Source organism: Alosa pseudoharengus, unplaced genomic scaffold (genome assembly GCF_046254945.1).
Source record: "Alosa pseudoharengus isolate Yale_2024_CS ecotype anadromous, Long Island Sound unplaced genomic scaffold, YU_APseudo_1.1 YU_APseudo_1.1_scf_11, whole genome shotgun sequence".
Lineage (NCBI taxonomy): Eukaryota > Metazoa > Chordata > Actinopteri > Clupeiformes > Clupeidae > Alosa > Alosa pseudoharengus.
Window position 1 is genome coordinate 15,493,344 of NW_027468576.1, and position 20,989 is coordinate 15,514,332.

The 20,989-nt window shown below is 43.0% G+C and overlaps 1 protein-coding gene across 2 annotated transcripts; it reads left to right on the plus strand.

Annotated features, from left to right (window-relative positions):
* Nucleotides 1-65: 65 nt before the first annotated feature.
* On the plus strand, nt 66-20,837 carry niban1b (niban apoptosis regulator 1b). Of its 2 annotated transcripts, XM_076278110.1 has the most exons (15): nt 66-187; nt 3,234-3,364; nt 3,463-3,588; nt 3,971-4,085; nt 4,392-4,553; nt 13,546-13,661; nt 14,804-14,908; nt 15,292-15,454; nt 15,857-16,044; nt 17,025-17,171; nt 17,405-17,515; nt 17,906-18,013; nt 18,343-18,454; nt 19,245-19,510; nt 19,550-20,837. In XM_076278110.1, exons 1-15 carry the CDS (start codon nt 133-135, stop codon nt 20,462-20,464), a joined length of 2,820 nt encoding a protein of 939 aa, XP_076134225.1. In that variant the 5' UTR covers nt 66-132; the 3' UTR covers nt 20,465-20,837. The 2 variants fall into 2 exon arrangements, with proteins under 2 accessions (XP_076134225.1, XP_076134224.1); XM_076278109.1 differs by having other exon boundaries at nt 19,245-20,837.
* The last annotated feature ends 152 nt before the right edge of the window (nt 20,838-20,989 follow it).

Below are 20,989 nucleotides of genomic sequence, written 5' to 3' on the forward strand. Positions count from 1 at the left end.
GATCTGCGAAATAGAATTTCTCTCTAAGAGTGACTCGCCCATCATTTCATGACAGTCACCAAAAAGAGGCGCACCCGTCTGTGCAGACAGAAGAGAAGAGACTTGTGAGAGAAGTTGAAGTTTCCCCTGACCATGGGTGGATCGACTTCCAGTCAACTGGATGAGACTACATCCAACTACATAAAAGGTAAGCTTACTCATACAGTGCATAAATAGTAGCCTACAAGAATGTCTGGGCTGATATTCTGATTGACTAATCGTCGTGGGTTCATCAGTCCGTCATTTGATAACAGAACGACATATGCATCTTGTTAGAGGCCGGCGAAGTGCATTAACCTGCTACTCATAAACGGAGAATTTGTAAAAAGAGAAACATGATATAACAATAACCAAATTGTCCACAGAACAGGAGAAATATGTCTGAGGAAAAAAGAATCTGTCAGTACCATCGTGACAGGAGAGCGCAATACATTTTTTTAACGTTTTTAAATAGGCTATTCGATCGTTCTTAAATACATATGAAAATGCAGAACACATAGTCAGGTAGGCTACATATCAGATTTGTATTGCCTAGCCTATGTTCAGATGTTAACCAGAAATTCATTGACATAGACCATATTTTCTCTGTGTCATCCTTACATTTTGTTGTCCTTGTTCATTGTCATACATTCTATGGTTTGGTGCAAGAGTCTAACAAGTCTAGCCTACTAAGGGTATCAACATACCCTCATTTTAATATTTTTAAATTATGGTGCAAATTGTAGTGGATAAAAAGCTGTGATAAACATTTGTAAACATGTTCTGCCCAAGATGTGAAGATCTTGACAGGGAGAACATTTCACAAACATCTCCATGAACATCAATACAAATAGGTAAACTAGTGGCACACCAGTTATTTAACAGTGCAGTTGCAGTGGACCAAAGCATCTTCCGTGAGAGTCCTGCTCCATCAAGAGGAGATCTCAGAACTGAGCTCTGGAACAGTCTGACATCATGGACAGAGCCTCTGGAGAGGGGGCGGGGTGTGAGGCCCTCCCCATGACATCACACTACTCTGGAGCAAGTTGAGGGGGAGTGGACAGTTCTGTCGAATTATGTCCAGGATTTAGTCACAGGCAAACAGTAACGCACCCATGCAAAAACTCAGCTTCTGCTGAACACATCTGGACTCATATTAGTTTTTCCTGCTCCAGATGTGAATGCATGGCTATTGCACCATACGTATAGGCGCAGCTGACTTGGATAGCTGACTTTATGTCAAATTGAATTCTTCATTTTGCTATGTCTGGTAAACATGTTGCCCCTTTTACGAAAGCCCTTCAGGTTTGTCTGGTGTAGGAGTTTGTGGTTGCGTATGTCTTTTGGCACCTCTCTGTGAGACTTACTCAGATATCCCATGGAAGAGAGCAGAGCTCTCTCATGGTGGTAAAATTATCTACTGTTGCTCAGCACACAGCTCTGACATTTCCGTTCTGCCTGGTACTATGTAGAGATACTCAATGACATACAATGACACATGTGTGTACGCTCTCTCTCTCTCTCTCTCTCTCTCTCACACACACACACACACACACACGCACACATATATAACATCTTTCTCTCTCTCTCTCTCTCTCTCTCTCTCTCTCTCCACACACACACACACACACACACAAACACAAAATTACTTTTCCAGACCAAAGAGAAGTCTGTTGAGCCAGCTCTAACCTGTTTGTGTGGCCTTGCTTTTAAACAGATTTGGTGCTTTTCTTGTGGGAGAAATATGCTGACAGCTTAAAGGTGGATAATTTATTATTCCTGCTGTTTTGGTGGAATCTTTGTCCAGGTTGAGCTGGGCTGTGTTATATCTGCACGATTTGTCTACCCTAGACACCTGTAACCACCCTCTTGGTGAAAGTCCTGTGTATTTTATAGTTTGAAGGCGCTACAAAAATAAGTTGTTGACTTACTGAGGGTGTTTCCATAATGATGGTTCATCATGAGTATTACTATTTCTTCACAAACTCAGAGAGAAGGAGCCAGATGTTCTCTTGCAGTGAAATGAAGATTCTTTGATTCTTTACATTTTCAAATCTGCAGTGTTTGTAAATGAGCTCATATTATGTCAGAACCTCACCAATCTAATTTTTGCCAACATTGTATTAACGGTCTCATCTTAGAATTAGACAGAACAGAGCTAGTATACACCAACAGAAGCAAATGTATTAATACATCTTTTAAATGTCATCCAATGTGTCATTCTTATGTATCGTTAGAGAAACATGCCTTTTTGATCCTGTCGTGGTAGGGGCCACTGCCATGACACTGTTGCCTGGTCCTTACCAGATCTACTTGCTCCCGTTCTCTTCAGCACACATCCTGTAGTTTAGCTGTGTTGTAATGGCGGGGTAATTACACCCAATTATAGCCATTATTGTGTTGTTAAAGGCTTTCTCAAAACAGAGATATGCAACCATTTCCCAACCCACCCCGTCTCTAGGTACAGGGGATCAGACTACACACGGAAGAAAGAGGTTTCCTGTACTGCAGGCGTAACTCTACTGTGTATGACAGGCATGCCCAGATCTACTGTTTTCATAACCATAACCATATATACAGCTATTCAACAAATATTGTGATGGACAAAGTAGACTTGATATTAAACCATGATACTAAAACTATGCCTTCCTGGGGAGAGCTTTTCAATTCAAACGGCCAATTCATCCACTAATTCAGGTTTGTTTTAAAATAGTCTTGTATTGGTTTGGATGAAAGCCTTGTATCTTGGACAAGGACCAGACTGTGGTTTGCTGGAGACCACACCAGCATAAAACAGCTCCGGGAAACACCCTGATCAGGGCGGGTTGGACATGTCAGAGTAGGTTTGAGGGATAATTTGGAATGTGAAATATTGTGGAATATTTGGGTGTTCCAGTACATCACCATGACCAATGTTAGGTATCCTATTCAGATTTTATTAACCTATGTAATGGATAATATCAGGCCAATGACATCATGAGACGGGTATAATGCACTCTTAGATTAATATAAGCAGCATTACAGTTCTAATATAATCCAGATGTGCATATATTGTAGCACATCTACAACACAGTGTACTTACAGTGTGTGTGTGTGTGTGTGTGTGTGTGTGTGTGTGTGTGTGTGTGTGTGTGTGTGTGTGTGTGTGCCTGTGTGCACATGTGTGTGTGTGTGTGTGTGTCTGTGTGTGTGTGTGTGTGTGTGTGTGTGTGCAGAGCATACAGAGACAGTGCTGAAGGGTTTCGGTCCTCACTTCAGACGGCAGTACCGTGTGACCCTTTGCTCACAACTGCAAGAGGAGTTGGAGCAGCAAAACACCAGCCCGGCACTACTTCTCAAACAGAGGGTAAGAAATCACACACACACACACACACACAAACACACACACACACACACACACACACACACACACACACACATTGATGACTATTCTCCCTCCTGCAGGAGCAAGCAGGTGCGTGTGAGGTCCTCTACGAGGGGAGTGTCTCACAGTGTGAGGATGCCAAGAGGTGGAAGGACAGATGGGCCACTCTACGAGACCACAGCCTGGAGCTCCATGACAACCAGGAGGTGACCACAACAACACCCTTTTCTCTGTCATCATCTATGGTGGTACGGTGGTAGCGTAGTGGTTAGTAGTGGAGCTAGGCTAGTATGCAGTAGCCAGAAAAGTTGCTGGTTCAATACCCGGCTTCCACCGTTGTGCCCTTGAGCAAGGCACTTAACCCTGAGTTGCTCCAGGGACAATGTAACAAAGCCCTTGTAATACAGTATGAGTATAATTGACATAAGTCGCTTTGAAAAAAAGAACTGCTAAAATAATAAATGTAAATGTATAGAACATCTGATAAGACAAAACCCATCTTTAACATGCTGTGTTGTTCTCTGTCCATCCCTGCTGTGCTCGTTTTCATTAGCTTTATCAAAGTAGTTGTAATAACTCTGTTTGCAGATGTGTAAGAGAGGGACTCCTGCACGTCAGAAGCTGAACCTAGTTGGGGGCACTGTGGTCACCTCAAGGGAGAAGTATGAGGCTTTAGTTAATAAGGCCATTCCTGATCTGAACAGTAAGTGTCAACCGTCTTTACCAATTTTTTTACTAACTTTCATCAGCCACTTTCAGAAACGTTTCTCACCTACTTACAGACACACACCCACAAAGCCACAAATAAATATACAGATGATTACAAAAATAAATGCACAGCCATCCACCAACCAACGTATGCATACACACCACTCACACACAGACACAGACACACACACACACACACACACACACAGATATTAGTTTTGTTGTGTTTTGTGTTTGTTGTGCACTATATAAAAATGTACGTATATAACGTGTTGTTGTTGTTGTTGTCCTGTTGGTTCAGATGGACAAGAGGACTCTGCCCCTGAGCTGGTTCCCTCCACTGCATTTCCAGTGTATCTGAGGTTACCATACCGACGCGATGTTTACCTCTGCTGCCATGACGACGAACAGCGGCGCCACTTCCTTTGCACACTCAGTCACAGCATCCGCCATCAGAATCATGGTAAGGTTGACTTTTGCCTGCCTCTATATTGAGTCATAATATTTCTGTTTCCTGTTTCTGTTGTGCTGTTTTGTGTTTGGATTCTGCAACTCAGTGTTGCACACTATAGTATCTGTGGGCTGCCTGCTGTGGTGAGCTGTTGCTGCCAACTGCTGCCAGTCACGATGGCCGTCACTCTCTGTATAATCTAAATGGTTTGATCATAGGACTAGTCAGTTATCAGAAGATGTAGAAGATGTCGAAAACAACATTTAGAATCTCTCGTCGACTTTAATTTTACTCTGGTCATTCATCTTACTCATGTTAATACTTTCGTAAATGCATACATTCGTGAACTGTCCAACTTATGTAAGTCCGAGTTCACTCAAAATGTATCTGATGGCATGGATGACACAAGCACAAACACAGAGCTAACAGTCCTCAACCTGAGCAGCCTATTTAAAAAGATTGCCGTGTCTGTCATTTTGTATTCCGGTACCTTGTCAGAGAACTATGTAGAAGGCAAAATGTATCATAGAATAAATAATAACTAGATGTACCGCATAGCGGTACAAAATATGACCGCCGCTCAGTCCTGTCCATTCCGCGAAAATAAATCATATTAATGAATTTGTCTCCATCTTCTACTCCATCCCCCACTCTTGAAACTTTTGTGTATGCTTGTTTGGAATGTGTGTTTGCACACATTCCGCACACAAAGTAGCCTACTGCCGCTGCAAAGGTGAATAGATTTGTTTCTGGGCCAAAAAATTTGTAGCATTGTTATAAAACCTTTAAAATCTCTAAACAATCACAAGTAGGGCAGTTCATCACAGTCCATCCATTGCAACTGGACTGATGAAAGGTACACCTGTAGGCTACATTGTATTTGGGAAAAGCAGAAGGTAGCAGCATCATGTATTTATTTATTTATTATTAAACAAAACAATCCCTGTCAGTTCCATGCAGTTTTCAACAGCTATCAAGAAGAGAGGTCATGTCATGGATTTTTGTGAATGTTTCTTCTTCTACATATGCATAAATTTAGTCATCTAGTTCAAATGATATTCAGCTTTATTGTCAATGCACAAATGAAATACCAGTAGTCTAAAACAAAATGCCGTTTTACCCAGTGGTGCAAATAACTGACATGTCCAAAAGGGCCTTCATGAAATGCGTTGCGAGACTGTTCATACACATTTTAACGGGCAAAGTTGAAGAGCTGTCCGTTATTGTTTGTGCAAATAATATGCTGATTGATGTTCCCTTGCATTTTGCAACTATGAGGTCCATGGTTAAGCTCAATCTTTTGACTTTCACCCAGCCTAGTCCGATAGAAATATTGTTTAATTTTGCGATTGAGATATCCACGCACTGCGCGCCCCCCCTGCGACGTGTTCGCCCCCCGGTTTCAGAGCTAAATGCAAAAATGCATAGAGGGAGTTATGACAAAACCGTGACTGTTAACAAACTATAAGCTATATAAGGTAGGCCCTATGCTAGGCCTATTACACAACACTTGTCACTAGGCTATGCTAGCGACCCAAATAAAATCTCCTTTGGAACCAATGGCTTACACCTTACAGTATCAAGCTGCCACCTCTTGGCGAATCACGGAAAGGGCGAATGAAGTGGACACTTCTAAATGGAACCCAACCCACTGTACAGTAGCTCAAGGTCTGTGGCTAAAGCAGCCATAATGAAAGCGTTATCATTGTTTGGATACTTCACACACACGTGTTTTTTAATCGCATAGACTAACTACCAAGCTGGAATCACATCGACTCCCCTCTCACACCCTAAGCACGCACTTCGAACAAACAAAAAGCGCCTCAGTCTCACGGAATAGCCATAGGCAAAACTGTATCTGACCGGTGTAACGTTGGTACTAAATCATCCATCGCAAAGAATGATTTTTGTAGCACGTGCAACAAATATGTGTAGGTACAGCCCTGCCCTGAATACATCTCAACGTGCGCTCTAAAACATCTGGTTTAAATGGAGATGTAGATCGATCATCACGGGTGCGTTAATAAATCTACATTGCGGCGAGTTGACACAAATTATTCACTTTGACGAATTTATGTAGTTTCAGTTACTTTACTTTGAGCCATGCTCTTCCTTACTTGAATCACCTTTGAAAATAGAGGATTGAAGTAGCCTATATGGGTGTTTGGGAATGAACGTTGACTCAGATGCTTTTTGAGACCTTGAGCAGAAATGTCCCAGCGGTGTTTAGGATGCATCATAGACAGGTTATCTTTCAGGTAGCCTACATATTTTCCATTTAAAAACCATCACGTAGCGAACGTGTTGTGGCTAACTCACTTAGCTCCTGTTAGTAGCCTAGGTTATGGTCATAAGCAAATGAGATGACAGTTCAAAGATACAATTAGTGCTGTTATCGATTTGCTTGGTAGCCTATAAACGCATTTATGGTTTTCTACAAATACATCAATAATCAAATTGGCCACCATCACTCAACCATGCTAACGGTAACATTATTTTACCTACGTTCTGCTATTGATGCTATTGATAGGATTAAAGGTCCAGTATGTAGGAAATAATGGAAATTAAACTGTAACCATTCCAAAAATGATCACCATATATGTTGTCAGAGAGTAAGGAAACACGATGAATTGAAGTAATGGCTTATTTGACAACACTACTCTAACCTGTAAAACCCCGTAAAACCTATGAAAAAAAATGAGTTACGGGGCGGAATCTCTTGGAATTTTCGTTTATGTTTTGAACAATTAATTCTAGAATAGCGTATTAATAATGGGCTAGCGTGTCCTCCTATTTGGGTTGCCAAATTAGCAAAGGCCAACTGTCAACAGCTGTCAGTTGTAGTCATGAACGCCTACGAGAGGCAGGCAAATTTCCAAAATTAAAACAAGAAACAAATTAAGTGCACATCGGAGGAGCTTCCTGAGATGGTGACGTCTTCGTCAAACGAAGAATATCAAGTCTGAAGCAGAGCTGGCCATATTTCTCCACGACAGGTAGCCTAGGGTAAAATTCATCTGCATCGCTAACTTCAGCAAAATATGTTACGTTGGTTAGATAGGGTCTATGTTCTGTTTTAACGGTTTCCGTAATGTGTAGCTGGGTCATGGTTGGAGAAACGTTAAAGCAGCTGCAGGTCAACTAACGTTAGCTAAGTCTTCCTTTGGTAACAATCCTACAAATCGCACCTTTAACGTAGCCTACCTGCAGTAAAAAACAAGCATGTCCGATAAACATTCTCAGATTTATTTCGGCTTCAAGAGGAAATGGGAAATATAGCCGCAAGCGGCAATGGCGGGCCCGAGCACCTGCGGGCCGCAACCCGTGACATGTCGGAATCCAACAAAGCACCGATGTGGTGCATTTGTGAAATGTACATATTTGATGCGTGTGCTACTTGTTTTTGTATTTTATTTTCTGCCACATGTACTTGCTTGGCCAGGTGGGGGTGCAATGCAAGGCAGGCCCATTGGGTGTCATCATAATCATAATATATATTAACCTGAGAAATTTCAGACCATTCATTTTAAGCAAAGAACATTTCTGATGCACTTTTTGGTTGGCCAGATGGTGGCGCTATGTTAGGCATGGAAATTACACATGTGAATATCATTACAATAATGATATCCAACTTTTTTGTAAACAGATCAATCACTTAAGGCATTGTCCATTTTCTGGCACATTTCCTGCTTGACCAGGTGGTGGCGCTATGCCAGGCAGGCCCATTGGGTGTCTGGATATCATCATAATCATAATATCTATTAACCTGAGAAGTTTCAGACCATTTATTCAAAGCATAGAGCATTTCTGGCACATTTCCTGCTTGGCCAGAAGGTGGCGCTATGCTAGGCCTGTGAATTACGCATGTGAATATCATCACAATAATGATATCCAATATTTTATAAAGTTTCAGATCAATCACTTAAGGCATTGTCCATTTCTGGCACATTTCCTGCTTGGCCAGGTGGTGGCGCTATGTCAGGCAGGCCCATTGGGTGTCTGGATATCATCATAATCATGATATCTATTAACCTGAGAAGTTTCAGACCATTCATTCAATGCACTGTGATTTATGACACATTTCCTGTTTATGTGGTGAGATATTAAAATCATATCAAATATATAAGTTATCAAAAATCCCTTCACAATTTAACATCAGCGACAGCTTGGCATAATATTCGCCAAATTTCAAATGAATCTGACAAACCGTCTAGGAGGAGTATGTTCAAATTGATCATATGAAATCAGTATAATTGTCATTCTTTCTGTTGCCAGGTGGTGGCGCTATGCCAAACATGCATTATGGGCATGTGAATATTATCATTAACATGGTCTTTAATGACCTGTGAAATTTAAAACATTTCAAGCCATGCATGGTGAATTATGACACATTTATTGTTCATGTGGAAGGGTATTAAAATTAATAATTTCGCCATTTCGTCAAATTACAACATATCAAAAAAAGGCTTCACAATTTATAATCAGGAACATCTCGGCGTCATGTATACCAACTTTGACATGAATCGGATCAACCGTCTAGGAGGAGTATGTTAAAATTGATCATGTCCACAACGCACAAAATCTCAATTACCTCACTTCCTGTGGGCGTGGCTAATGACATGTTAATACAAAAGTTGTTTGGTTTTGGGAGTTACATACACCCACCAAATTTGGTGTGTGTATCTAAAACTATATGCCAACCACAAGTCACAGTGACATAAGGGGGCGCTATGGAGTTCCTGGCCAACGCCCGGTGCCAAGCTTTTATCCATGTCTATTCACTGTATCACTTGATGTGTGTGCCAAATTTCATGCGTTTTCACCCATGGGAAGCACCTCTTTTGGGATCACAATTCAGCACATATTTCATCACATTAGTCTGCACAAAATCCCAAATATCTCACTTCCTGTTGGGCGTGGCTAATGCATTGTACATAGGAAAGTTGTTCATCTTGGAGAGATACAGACACCTACCAAATTTGGTGTGTGTAGCTTAAATTATATGCCAACCACGGGATCAGTCACCTAAGGAGGCGTAAGGGGGCGCTAGCGAGTCCCTGGGCCATGCCCGGGGCCAAGCTTTTGTACCTAGCTGCTTTGTGTGACACCTGATGTGTGTGTCAAATTTCAAGACTTTTCGATTATGTTAACCACCTCAAAATATTTGCCAACCACGGGATCAGTCACATTTCCTGCTTGACCAGGTGGTGGCGCTATGCCAGGCAGGCCCATTGGGTGTCTGGATATCATCATAATCGTAATATCTATTACCATGAGAAGTGTCAGACCATTTATTCAAAGCATAGAGCATTTCTGGCACATTTCCTGCTTGGCCAGATGGTGGCGCTATGCTAGGCCTGTGAATTACGAATGTGAATATCATCACAATAATGATGTCTGATATTTTATAAAGTTTCAGATCAATCACTTAAGGCATTGTCCATTTCTGGCACATTTCCTGCTTGGCCAGGTGGTGGCGCTATGTCAGGCAGGCCCATTGGGTGTCTGGATATCATCATAATCATGATATCTATTAACCTGAGAAGTTTCAGACCATTCATTCAATGCACTGTGATTTATGACACATTTCCTGTTTATGTGGTGAGATATTAAAATCATATCAAATATATAAGTTATCAAAAATCCCTTCACAATTTAACATCAGCGACATCTTGGCATAATATTCGCCAAATTTCAAATGAATCTGACAAACCGTCTAGGAGGAGTATGTTCAAATTGATCATGTGACATCAGTGTAAATGTCATTCTTTCTGCTGCCAGTTGGTGGCGCTATGCCAAACATGCATTATGGGCATGTGAATATTATCATTAACATGGTCTTCAATGACCTGTGAAATTTAAAACATTTCAAGCCATGCATGGTGAATTATGACACATTTTTTGTTTATGTGGAAGGGTATTAAAATTAATAATTTCGCCATTTCGTCAAATTACAACATATCAAAAAAAAACTTCACAATTTATAATCAGGAACATCTCGGCATCATGTATACCAACTTTGACATGAATCGGATCAACCGTGTAGGAGGAGTACGTTAAAATTGATCATGTCCACAATGCACAAAATCTCAATTACCTCACTTCCTGTGGGCGTGGCTAATGACATGTTTATACAAAAGTTGTTTGGTTTTGGGAGTTACATACACCCACCAAATTTGGTGTGTGTATATAAAACTATATGCCAACCACAAGTCACAGTGACATAAGGGGGCGCTATGGAGTTCCTGGCCAACGCCCGGTGCCAAGCTTTTATCCCTGTCTATTCACTGTATCACTTGATGTGTGTGCCAAATTTCATGCGTTTTCACCCATGGGAAGCACCTCTTTTGGGATCACAATTCAGCACATATTTCATCACATTAGTCTGCACAAAATCCCAAATATCTCACTTCCTGTTGGGCGTGGCTAATGCATTGTACATAGGAAAGTTGTTCATCTTGGAGAGATACAGACACCTACCAAATTTGGTGTGTGTAGCTGAAATTATATGCCAACCACGGGATCAGTCACCTAAGGAGGCGTAAGGGGGCGCTAGCGAGTCCCTGGGCCATGCCCGGGGCCAAGCTTTTGTACCTAGCTGCTTTGTGTGACACCTGATGTGTGTGTCAAATTTCAAGACTTTTCGTTCATGTTAACCACCTCAAAATATATGCCAACCACGAGATCGATCAGTCACCTAAGGGGGCGCTAGCGAGACCCTGGGCCACGCCCGGAGTCAAACTCTTGTACATAACTGCGATGCGTGACACTTGACGTGTGTGCCACATTTCAAGAATTTTTGGCAATGTTAACCACTTCAAAAACAGGAAAGCAAAAAAGTAGAATAATGAATAATAATAATAATAATAATCCTTACAAAAACAATAGGGCCTTGCGCCCTTCGGTGCTCGGGCCCTAATTACATGTCATGCAGAAATCATCCTACCCTTAGACGTTCTCTGCAGTAAACTACTGTAGCCTACAGTCTTGTCCTTGTAGGAAGTGTAGTGTCTTTCCAACCCACTTTAGATTAACTTCCAACAAAATTACGTCTCACTGCAACGATGCGCCATCTAGTGGACAAACGACTACGTGACGCCAATACTGGAAATGCAGCCAAATTATTTTTATGATGAATATTTGGTTTTCCTTTAATCCTACTGAATTTGTAATTATGTATCGGCCGTTCTAATTGCCGATACTGATGGTATACGTACCTGTGTGTGTGTGTGCGTGTGTATATGTGTGCACCACCATCTACAGGCCAATGAGTGTACAGTCACTAAATATACACATAACTTAATTTTTTAGACCCCCCCCCCCCATGGATGAAATTCTACGAAACTTGGCATACCCCCAGAGAATGTCAGGTTAATCATACACATAAAATTTGGTGCAGTTCTGAACGTCTTTACTGAAGAGAGGGGCGATTAAAGCAGAATGATATTGCATTTTCATTTTTTACCGGGGGGGTGCAAATCACAAATGAGTGATTATGGGCTAGGTTGATGTGGGCCCTTGAGACCAACATACCATAAAAATTGTGTCATCCTCGGTGCCACGGTTCAGGTAGTTATTTAGGAAAAACGGCATTTTTTGGGTTTTGGGGGGCCCAGCGCGGAGGGGGAGTGGCCCCCGGGGACCAAACGAAATTTTTCCGTAAAAGTCTAGTGGGGCTACATACCCACCAAATTTCATGTGCCCCGGTGTTTCGGTGCCCCGGGTATCGTTGACCAAAATTTCAGGAAGTAGATGACGGGGGAAAAAAAAAACTTTGACAATCCCTATATAACCGATTCGCTAGCTTCGCTAGCGGCGGTCATAATAAATATATTGTTGTTGATTAATCGTAATGGAGATAAAGGTTTGAAATGATCATGTCATTGATTTGAAGTCATATTGTGCATTGCTAGGTGACGCAGTCAACACAGACATCTGCCACAGGGTGTCTGTGGTCAACGGCCAAGTGTGGTTGCGTCCTTATTTGTCTGTTTGTCTGATTGTGTAAGTGTGTAAGAAATTATGACATTTCTAGCTAACAGAGCATGCTAGCTCTGTCTGGGCACACTGATGATCTTGCTTGAAGAAATGCCATATATCTGTTGGATGTTGAGTCATTTTAAACATCATCCAATTAAAACCCAACACAACAATCAATCCTTAACACCAGAGAGGAAGATCACCTGTTATCCACTACAATCTCCTGCCTCTTACCCACAACTGAATACACTAGACTCTGTTGGATATAAGCAGGGGTGTAGTGGTAAAATAAGAGGTAAACTATGAATTCTGTGATCACGGTAAAGTGGACTGTGCCATGCGGTATCAGATTTTTATAAAAGGCACGTGTTTGATGATGGTTGAGGTTATTGCCCAATGTTTATAACAATACCAGTGTATTAAATGGTTTCAGAGTGTTGATGAGTGTACATAGATAGATAGATAGATAGATAGATAGATAGATAGATACTTTATTGATCCCCAAGGGGAAATTCAAGGAACATATTGTGAATGTGGATAATACAGTGTGATTTTTTAATGTTAGAAGTTGCAATTGGTGGATAAACTCTAATAAGAGGTGGATAAACTCTATTTCTGAAATTTCAGAGGTGGATAAACTGTGTTTACTTGCGTTTAGCCTCCACTACATCCCTGGATATAAGTAGTAAGTGGATTAGTCTTTATCTGATGACTGATAGCCGGGCTCGTCTCTTATCTGTAAGACTGTTACAGCCAAGTGGGTGGATCCATTTCCTGGCTCATTATGTTTCTCCTCTCTTCTCTCTCTCTCAATCTCTCTCTCTCAGTCTCTCTCTCTCTCTCTCTCTGTCTCTCTTTCCTCTCTCACCCTCTGTTTCTCTCCATCATCCTGATCCACCATAAACCTGTGTGCACACCCGATCTCAGTCTCATCTATATAGTTTCCCTCTCACAAGACCACAGAGATAAAGGTCCCCCATACTAGCTACTGTACACACACTAACCTCTCCTCTCTTCCGTCCAGACTCTCTGCACAAACCTACGTGTGAGATGCAGGCCTTCCTGGCAGCCATTCACTTCCACAGACAGGAGAAAGGCCACTATGAATCATGGGACATGCTCGTAGGGGACGACGCACAGGTCAGTGACTTGTAAACACATGGAGCGCTCATCATGAACAAACTGTTTGTTTCGGCTTGGCTAGATGGTGGTCTCTCCAGTTTCGACCAGTATTTTTAGAGAAAGCGAGGCGAGCAGCGGAAGTCAAAGGGAAACCACAGAGCAGCCACACACACAGACCAGAGCTGTCACTCATAACGGATGACAGGACCCACAATGCCCCGCCTACAGGGAGAAGTGATAAGCTTGGCATCAAGTCCTGGTGCTCTACGCCGTTTTCACACGTGTAGAATTGTTTTTGCAGTAGAACGTGTGTGTTGTATTCAGCGTTGTAGCAAGAAACATTCGTGAAGTAACAAATCAGAGTATGGAATAACACCAGACTCATTGCTCGATTGACTACGTTTCCATGCACACCATATTCCTGTTTTAATTGGAAAAAAGACAATATTCCGATTGTGAATCAGTCATTTAAGCAGCTAATTCCTGTTGCCATAACCAGATATCGTATTCTGATTACTAAAAAATAGAATAAGACCCCAGGCATATGCCTGTTTTAATCAGAATTGGGGCATGACACATCTTATAATTGAAGAAAATAAAAAATGCAGTTGTTTACTTGCACACAGGGGTTGAGGGAAAGAATTCCAGAGCTTGGGTGCCATGGCGCTGAAGGACCTGCCACAGGGTAGAGAGTCTGGTGCGGGGGACAGCAAGAAGATTCTGATTATCTGATTAGTGTATCTATGTATCTGTATATTTGTAATTGGTGTACATTGGTGTGTGTGTGTATGCATGTGTGTGTGTGCATGTGCGTGTGTGTGTGCGTGTGTGTGTGTGTGTGTGTGTGTGTGTGTGTGTGTGTGTGTATGCATGTGTGTGTGTGCATGTGCGTGTGTGTGTGTGTGTGTGTCTGTGTGTGTGTGTGTGTGTGTGTGTGTGTGTGTGTGTGTGTCTGTGTGTGTGTGTGTGTGTGTATGCATGTGTGTGTGTGCATGTGCGTGTGTGTGTGTGTGTGTGTCTGTGTGTGTGTGTGTGTGTGTGTGTGTGTGTGTGTGTGTGTGTATGCATGTGTGTGTGTGCATGGGCGTGTGTGTGTGTGTGTGTGTGTGTGTGTGTGTGTGTGTGTGTGTGTGTGTATGTGTGTGTGTGTGTGCTTGCAGGTCCTCACACATCTGGTCATGGAGGGGCTTATTCCCTACCTGCAGAAGGAGCTGATTCCACAGCTGAAGGGGAAGAGGGCAGAGAAGAGGAGGGCCTGGTTGTCTGTAAGCGTCATTGCCAATAATCCTTCCAGTGGCTTTTAATGAAGTACTAAATGCATAAAAGAGCTCTTTGTGTGGTTTTGTAAATGTGGTTCCTTATTCTCTTCAATGTGTCTTTGTTATCTCAGTGGTGTTTTCCCGGTAATCACTATTGCTGATGCTACACGCAATTAGCCAGTATTGGCATTCTCACGTTCTGACAATGTGTACAGCTAATCTTGTGTTCAGGTGGTGGATACCGGTATTGTTTTGCTCTGATCTGTGTACTTTAGTGTGTGAGCTGCATTGTCTTATTGTGTTGTTTGAAGCGTTTGTGACTAGGTGACCGGTGCTGTTGATGTCATTGTTGTGTGCTTATTGTTGCTGTTTCCTGTGGTCGTGCTCAGTTGGTGGAGGCTGCCCACACGCAGGTGCTGGCTCAGGCGCAGGAGGCACTGCAGAGCTTGAAAGAGGAGTGCAGTGCAGCAGCCCAACAGCAGGGGGTGCTGCTGCGCTCCAACATGGACCAGATCAGCTCCTCTTGCGCCTTCCTGGAGACCAAACTTAAAGGTGAGGCAGACAAACATTTCTTCTGTTTTGGTGCTGTATGTAACTAATGCATATCTAATATTATGACAGTGTTTTCAAGACTGTAGGAACATTTAAGAAGGCACTTGAAAGCCATTTTAAAATGTTCATGTTTGTTTTTGTATTGCTTAAAACGATTGTGTTTGTAAGTGAATCTGTAAGTACTCGTCAGTGAATGCATTTTGTCTCTTTGTGTTTGTGTGTCTGCACCTGTCTGTTTGCCTGTGTGCATGTGTGTCTATGTGTGTGTGTGTGTGTGTGTGTGTGCTTGTGTGTGTGTGTGTGTGTGTGTGTGTGTGTGTGTGTGTGTGTGTGTGTTTGTGTGTGTGTGTGTGTGTGTGTGTGCGTGCGTGTGTGTGTGTGTGTGTGTGTTTGTGGTGACAGCCATGGTGTTGGAGCGAACCCAGAGTGTGTGTGCAGAGCATGTCAATCCGTACCTGAGCTCAGTGTTGGAAGAGCTGCTTGGGCCAGTCAATGGCGGCTTCCAGGCCGTAAGACAGCTGTGCGACGAACAGCTGGAGCGACTCTGCAGGGACGTCCGCCAGGGTTGGACCTTCCAGCAGGTCCAGCAGGTGAGTCACAGGACAAGGAAGGGGACAGAGTTAGGGCAGTATGGAGCACTGCTAAGGTATACTGATATATTGACAGCAGATGATGTAATGTTAGTAGAATTTATAACTGTATTTCAAAGTATAACAGTGTTACATTTGTCCAAGCGTACACAATAATAAAAGTGCCATGTTTTGAATACAGTTGTTGTATCTATGCTAAAATATATTAGAATAGTTGGGGGTTTGTGCAGCAATAACAGAGGGCAGCCGTGGCCTACTGGTTAGGGGTTCGGGCTTGTAACCAAAGGGTTGCCAGTGGGCTGGGAAAGTGGTTGAGCACTGCTCTCCCACATCCACGGCTGTAGTGCCTTTGAACAAGGCACCTAACCCCTCACTGCTACCCGAGCGCCGCTGTAGCAGGGTAGCTCACTGCTCCGTGTTAGTGTGTGCTTCATCTCACTGTGTGTTCACTGTGTGCTCTGTGTGTTCACTAATTCACGGATGGGATAAATGCAGAGACCAAATTCCTTGTAAACGCAAGTATACTTAGCCTATAAACCTGATTTACATTTACATTTACAGATGTTTTGCATGGAGCATGATAAAACGATTACATTTCATCTATACAACTATTTATACATTTCTTATTGGAGGAGAGGTTTTCCATGAGTGAGTGAACATAACCTGGAAAAAACCCATTCAGACATTTCATCGCTTGCAGTAGGCTAAGTCAGCATTTGATATGCTTCATACTGAAACATCAACATTCTATTCATTCAAAGTGACAGAGCAGAAATGCAGGCAGTTATTTTATGGCTGAATCACAGTAACAATATGTCCTTTACCAATCCAACTTTCATTCATGTCATATTGCTTATATGAAATAGACACTGTAAATTAAGTTGTAAGGGTGGGCTATATGTATGTTTTTGAATACTTTCTATAGCATTAATTATGATATGCATATGGAGTAATTGTTGACTCTCTTGCCCTGCTGCTAGGCCCTCCAGCAGGCCAGTAAAACAGAGTTGGAGGAGAGCTTCCAAAGACTCGACGCTCTCCATGAGAAGCTTCAGGAGCTCCAGCAGCGCTTCAGCTTCTCCAACACCACCAAGCTGGTGCAAGGCGCTCAAAAACACATGCAGCAGGTCAGCTAATAGATAAGTCCTACAGTATGGTATAAGATCTATATGACGTAATGTGATAACAGATTTAGAGAGACACACCGTTGACATAACCTCCAGCAAGTATGCACACGGTACTGAACTTCTTAGTGTCATGTCTAAGTTGCTTATTCTGTTTAGCGCCCTCTGGTGGTCATTATTCATCAGCATCCTGTGGCCTTTATCGCATCCTGAATGTGCTTTTGTTTTCTCTGTAGCTGATGGACAATGCGATGTACACCTTTGAGTCTCTGCTGCAGTCTACTGAGAAAGACAACCCTGCACAGCTGGGGTCTGTCATGGAGAAGGCCAAAATGAGAGTCCTCAAGGTAATCCTGTTGTTCTAACTAGAAGAGGTCCTCAACTCTCTCACCCACCCTTTTCCTACTTTTGTCCCAACAATTACTTTGGCATTAAGGTAGTCATAGTCATCATCCACCTTTATCATTGCAAAGAGATGTATCTTGATGAAGGTTCTTTTATTGATTTTTGTCAAGATATATTTTCCCTCATTATTGAACTCTGCTGGCTCATGCCTGGTGTTGTTACTCCAAATTTGATATAATATAAAGAGGCATTACTTGGTGCTGGACCCCCCTCTGTCTCTGTATAACTCATATCACTATTAATTTGCTATTATTTCCTTTGCATTGTTGGTTTGAACAGTCCTGTGAAACCAGAACATTGTCCCCTGACTGTGTTCTCTTTGTGTGTCACAGCAATATGACTACGACAGCAGTACAGTGCGGAAGCAATTCTTTCAAGAGGCACTGATGGACATCACACTCCCCGTGCTGAGGAGACACCTGAGCCCCTCATGCAGACCTGTAAGGCTTTTTTACTCCCTAGACAGGCTACACATCATACCTTGTGCATGTCACAAACCTCACACAGTCCTACATACTCAAAAACACATTAACCTTACATTCATGTCATTAGAATCCACTCATGAATATAAGACAGACAGTTACTTTCCCCAGCAAATCATTTTGGGAAGATGTGTTAACATGAGTGAAGGGAGAGAAATAACACATTCTAACCAACGGTCAATGGCACCTTTACATAGGGTTACATAGAATGGTTATATTCCGAAATGGGTTTATGAATGTCTTGAACTTGAACATATCACTGATATAACACCTTTCATTCTTTTTAGGAGCTGGAGAAGTTTGAACAGTACATATTTGCAGATTGCACTGACTTCATAAATGTGGAGAATGTCTATGAGGACATTCTGAAGAAGACTCTCACCCCTGAAGTGAATAAAGGTCAGTGATCACTCATCCCCACAATGGCATTCGAGCCTATTCGGGCTCAGAATCGGTTGCAGAATAAGTAGCTCGTTGTATGACTTTCCTTGTCCTGGTACCTGGTTTGTCCTATGTCCTCTTCTGGTGTAGATGTACTACCTGGGCATGGACACTCGGTCTTTCCTTTGTGCTGCTGGTGCTGAGGGCTCTACTGTAATTTGCCTCTTGATTTACACATCTGGTGCTGCTGTTATAAACTATTACTATAGCCATGTTTACAGGGACACTTTTAATCCGATTAGAAACGGAATAACAGCTCATTTGGAATATAAATGATCATATAAACACCTCAATCAGAATAAAAATGCCTGACCCAATTAGGATTCGGTTAGAGTGAAAGAGAGAATTAGTGACACATAGGGCTCTAATTTAAATGAAGGGAAAATGCAAAGTCTGTCAACAAGCAAAAAGTTGTGTAGTTATCCCATAGTTATCGTTTGATGTGGCATCCATGTTTTAGTTAAGGTGTTGCCCATGGTTTTTAAATTTGCAAGATGATTTTGCCTGCTCGATTTAGACTTAAGACTTTGCACTTTGCCCATGATTCAAATTGGGGCCCACAGTTACAAAGTCTACACCATGTCTTTATGCTGCCATAGTTCTCCAAACTGGACAATTTACTAAAACTTTCTACAAATGTTCTGCTTGATTTATAAAATGCAGTATCTGAGGTTGTTCTTTGTAAAATTCACGTCTGAGTTGTTTTGCAACTTTCCTCATGCCTGTTCATTCTGTCGCACCTCTGCAGTGGTGAAGGAGGCAGCCAGTCAGAAGAAGCACAACCTGTTTGTGGACAGCTCCGACCTGCAGGCCATCAGCCAGGGCAGTCTGAGCGGCAGCCGGACGCCTCCTCCTCCTCTGTCGGACCCATCCAGCCCTTCCAAGCAGGCGGGCGCTACGTGCTTCCAGTTCCAGCCGGCTGACTTGAAGCCCTCCCCTCTGGCCAGCAGAGTTGGGGCGTCTGAGTGTCAGAAGGAGGTTGCAGAGGAGCCACAGGAGCAGCAGGAGAAGCAGGTAGAAGAAGTGAAGAAAGAGGAGCAGCAGGAGAAGCAGGTAGAAGAAGTGAAGAAAGAGGAGCAGCAGCCCAAGGAAGAACAGGAGCCCCTGAGACAACAGAAGGAGCAGGTAGAAGAAGTGAAGAAAACAGAGGAGCAGCAGCAGCCCAAAGAAGAACTGGAGCCACTCAGACAAAAGGAGGAGCAGGTAGAAGAAGTGAAGAAAGAGGAGCAGCAGGAGAAGCAGGTAGAAGAAATAAAGAAAGAGGAGCAGCAGCCCAAAGAAGAACTAGAGCCGCTGAAACAACAGGAGGAGCAGGCCAAGGAGCAGGACAGAGTGGCCCAAGTTGCTTTGCCACCTGTCGAGCTTGAAGCGGAGGTGTCTCCTGAGCCACCGTCCAGTCCTGAAGCTCTGTCATTTTTGGAGGAGCCTGGACCGGTGCCCACAGACTCCTCTACGGCCTGCACAGACAGAGCTATCTATCTCAACCCACCCGCGGGGGTGCCAGCCGGCAGCGCAGTGCCTCTGGCTGAAGACGACGACGACTTGACCCCACCTGTGCTTACCCAGGTCGCTGAGGCTGAGGCCTCCAGTATACCACCAGGGAGCAGCAGCGAGGAGACGACAACAACGACAACAACAATGGCGGCGGTGGTGGCTGCTGCTCTGACACCACAAGCTGGAGGTGAGGGGAGTGTGGAGGAGACAGAAGGTGGAGGTGGTGGTGGTGGTGGTGCGAGTCTAGAGGGGTCTGGCGGTCAGTCTGCTGAGGGGGAGACCACCTCCTTTGGACTGGTGACCTCTGAGCCAACAGCAGAGGGCGCCAAAGCACTTCCATCAGGCACGCGTGATGCGGAGGAGGACGACAAGGTGGAGTCTTTTGACTGTGTGAAAGCAATACGTGATCTGGTGGTGGAGGTCATCGAGGTGGAGGACACCATCAAGCCCTGTCCTGATGGCAGCTCTACCTAGAGGCTGCGCTCTCTGATGGACTCGTATAGTCAAAGGCCGAACAGCCTGAGTCACCGGGACCTTATAGACAGTAATAGAAACACATTTTCTAGACTAGATAACTAGACTAACATGTCATTGACATAGAAGGGCTTAATACTAACAGCTGTACTAGGACTCGATATTTGGCTTTTTATTTGACTAACCAAGAGGACATGCAGTCAAAGCTTGTATTTTCATACAACAGTATCTATATTTTTAACGCCTTACATTATATTTTCTTGCCTAATACTCTGAAATGAAAAATCTCAAATAAGCAAACAGTGACCCTCACTGAAGGACCTTCTTCTTTGCATCAACAGAGAAACTTGATGCATTAAATGGTTTAAAGCAACACTATGCAACAATTTCTCTGTTTTTTGAGGTATGATTTTATGCAACTATAGTATAGTATCAGCTTTAAATTCACTTTAATAGTGTAAGGCCATGTGAAGGACAGATAAACGTGTCATTCCCACCAGCCATCCAGCAGGATATGCACAATGT